We start from the raw sequence: 3,427 nt of genomic DNA, 5'->3' as shown, positions 1-3,427 counted from the left end.
AAATCAATTAAATCAATTAATCGCGATTAATCATAAATTAAATTCGCGAAAAAAAAAAAGCGCTCGGGGTAGGCATGGGTACTAGCGATCGTGCTGCCCATGAATACCATCCAATCGAGTAATAAAGACTAATAGAAATAATAGAAAAGAACAAGTGTCAACGTTTAAGAGCACCAGCTCGGTAAAGGCACAAGCTCTGTAAGCAAAGCCAAAATGAGCCAAGCCCGGCAACAACAACAAGACGAGCGTCGGCTCTCGTAAGCAAAAAACAACGCGTACTTCTTATACGCTCGCCAAAGGCAGCAGTACCAACAAAAACTGCATCACTGCAAGTGAACGAGGAGAGAGCACGCTCTCTCTCCCCTGCATTGCAAAGTGGGCGAACGGATCAGGGCGCGAATATGCAGTACCGACCATGGGAGGCGTCGGACCGCGGCGCCATCCCGCAACAGACATCGCCTGTGGGCTCGGTGGCCAGCGGAACGCGATCCACCCACTCACACACGAACAACGGAAACAGTACCGGCTTCCCACTGTATCCCCCCGCTTCACAGGCGCACCAGCCAAAGTCCGTGGGCGTGGGCGACCAGAATCAGAATCCCTTGCATAGCCACGCCCAGACGCATCCGCACCCACATCAACATCCACATAACCATGCCAAGTCGGCGTCCCGTGCCTCCAGCTCAAGCGGCGGGGCCAGCAGTGCCACCCTGGCCGCTTCTCAAGCGTCCGCCCAGCAGCAGCCTAAGCAGGATCAGCGACTGACCCACGAACAATTTCGGGCCGCCCTCCAAATGGTCGTCTCCGCTGGCGATCCGCGCGAGAATCTTGATCATTTCAACAAAATCGGCGAGGGATCTACGGGCACCGTCTGCATAGCCACCGACAAGTCCACAGGTGGGTGTAACGCCTCCTCCTCTTCATGATAGTCTTGCATCCAAACGGATTTGGTGATTTGTTTGTTTTTTTCTTTTGCTTTGCTTTGCAGGTCGCCAGGTGGCCGTAAAGAAAATGGACCTGCGCAAGCAGCAACGACGCGAGCTGCTCTTCAACGAGGTGGTCATCATGCGGGACTACCATCATCCAAATATCGTTGAGACATACTCCAGCTTTCTGGTCAACGACGAGCTCTGGGTTGTTATGGAGTATCTGGAGGGCGGCGCCCTCACCGACATTGTCACCCATTCGCGCATGGATGAGGAGCAGATTGCCACTGTCTGCAAGCAGTGCTTGAAGGCTTTGGCCTATTTGCACTCACAGGTGCGTGACCAGCATGCAGACAGACGCCCCATTGTCTGTGGAACCACCCTGCCACTGCCCCTGCAATTGGGGGCTTTCTTTACTGTATTTGCTGCGCCTTTCCTTTCCCTTCCATTCCATTCCATTCGATTCTTTTGCCCTGTCGCTGTCGCTGCTGCTGCTGCCATTGCCATTTGTAGCGCTTTCTTTGGCCTCCGCTTTCGCGTCGCTTAGGTTTCAATTTCTAAATGTTGTCACCGAAGTTATTGTCCGTCAGCGCAGTGGAATGAGCACCCGAAACTAAGCGCAGCAAGCAAAAGTGAAATCGTAACTGAAGAATAGACCAGTCCAGCCCAACGCAGCCCTGCCCTGCCTCTACGATAAGTTCTTTGGGTTCTTCCTGAGTAGAGAACGAATCATTTGTGCACAGGTGAGCGGCGCTTCAGGCCCACAGTGGCTGTTGGTAATGCGATAAGTGGCTGGCTGGCAGAAAGGTCGCATCAAGTGGGGCTGGGTGTGGGAATGGTGGGTGAAAACCACAAAGAGTGAGCACATTTAACTGATTGTCTTCTCTCTTTCTTTCTCTCTCTATCTCTCTGTAGGGTGTGATCCATCGAGACATCAAGTCGGACTCCATACTACTGGCCGCCGATGGACGGGTGAAGCTGTCGGACTTTGGATTCTGCGCCCAGGTGTCGCAGGAGCTGCCCAAACGCAAATCGTTGGTTGGCACACCCTACTGGATGTCGCCGGAGGTGATTTCACGCCTGCCGTATGGGCCCGAGGTGGACATCTGGTCGTTGGGTATCATGGTCATTGAAATGGTGGACGGCGAGCCACCATTCTTCAACGAACCGCCGCTACAGGCGATGCGTCGCATCCGGGACATGCAGCCACCGAATCTTAAGAATGCCCACAAGGTCTCGCCACGTTTGCAATCGTTCCTCGATCGGATGCTGGTGCGTGACCCGGCTCAGCGGGCCACCGCCGCCGAGTTGCTGGCCCATCCATTCCTGCGCCAGGCGGGGCCGCCCTCCCTGCTGGTCCCACTCATGCGCAACGCGCGACACCACTCATAGAACGGAATCCATTGATAGATGTGGGTACATACCAGCTCAACGCAAGTGCATCCAAAGCACACACACACACAGACAATGGCCATCGATCCATCTATCCATCGATTCAACGATCGATCCATCGATCGATCTATTCGATTGCTTCGGCATTAAGCTCTAGTATTAAAAGTTTTAAGTTTGGCATCTGTACTTAGACCCGACCCAACCTCCTCACCCTAACACCTGCTCGAAAGATCTTGTAAAGACATCTAAGCCATGCCCACATGTTAATGCATCGTTTGTCCACCCCACTCCCCAATATATGTATATGCCTAGAATGTATGTACACCATTCCCATACCCATTCCGGAGCATGCTCACTCACTGACGGGTTCCCTTTTAGCCTGACTGATCCGCATATCCGTCATTTATTGAATCGGATCTGCTCAGAGATCGCAATGTGCCTTTCACACACACACATACACACACACACACACACTTACAAAAAACAGAAACCGAAACAGAATTGGATCGTATCCAATAGTGCCTGGCCTCTGATCGATCGTAGCTGATATCTATTATTATTACTACTATTATGTATATGTAAATGTGTACTCTGCATTTTATTGCTCTCTCTCCTGTGTACCTTCTCCTGACCATCCTTTTATTATGGCATGGGAGCGATGGATTCCCTTCCCCGTTCTTGTCAGTGTCCGTGGGTGTATTAATGATTTTTTTTACAAATGCGTAAACATTGTTCGAATATCTATTTACATATAAGAAATAAGTTAACATATGCATTACATATATTTTTATTAAAAACAAACAAAACAAAAAAAACAAAGCCCTAACCCTAAGAAATGCAAAAAACACAACGAAACAGATCATAAAGAGAAAGACATAAGCATAGGGAAGAGTGGAACGGAAGAAAGAGAGAGAACTATAAGTATAGGAAAAAGACAGAGAGAGCGAGAGAGAAAAAAGAAAGCAGAACCCACGAGCTTAGAAAAAAAGAAAAAATATAGAAAAGAGATATTTAGGAACGGAAAGGCATATAACAAATTTGGACACATCGATAAATATATAGTAATAATAATAATAATAACAATAATAATAATAACAAAGTCAACATAA

At 49.1% G+C, this 3,427-nt stretch overlaps 1 protein-coding gene across 1 annotated transcript; it reads left to right on the top strand.

Annotated features, from left to right (window-relative positions):
• Window positions 1-401: 401 nt before the first annotated feature.
• On the top strand, window positions 402-2,320 carry LOC121404752 (serine/threonine-protein kinase PAK mbt-like). The gene is made up of 3 exons (XM_041594979.1): window positions 402-897; window positions 989-1,260; window positions 1,842-2,320. The coding sequence occupies exons 1-3, from the start codon at window positions 402-404 to the stop codon at window positions 2,316-2,318; spliced, it is 1,245 nt and encodes a 414-aa protein (XP_041450913.1). The 3' UTR covers window positions 2,319-2,320.
• The last annotated feature ends 1,107 nt before the right edge of the window (window positions 2,321-3,427 follow it).

This window comes from Drosophila obscura, unplaced genomic scaffold, assembly GCF_018151105.1.
Source record: "Drosophila obscura isolate BZ-5 IFL unplaced genomic scaffold, ASM1815110v1 contig_4, whole genome shotgun sequence".
NCBI classification, from domain to species: domain Eukaryota; kingdom Metazoa; phylum Arthropoda; class Insecta; order Diptera; family Drosophilidae; genus Drosophila; species Drosophila obscura.
Note: the sequence above shows the minus strand (reverse complement) of the source record. Positions and strands in the feature narration are given on the sequence as shown.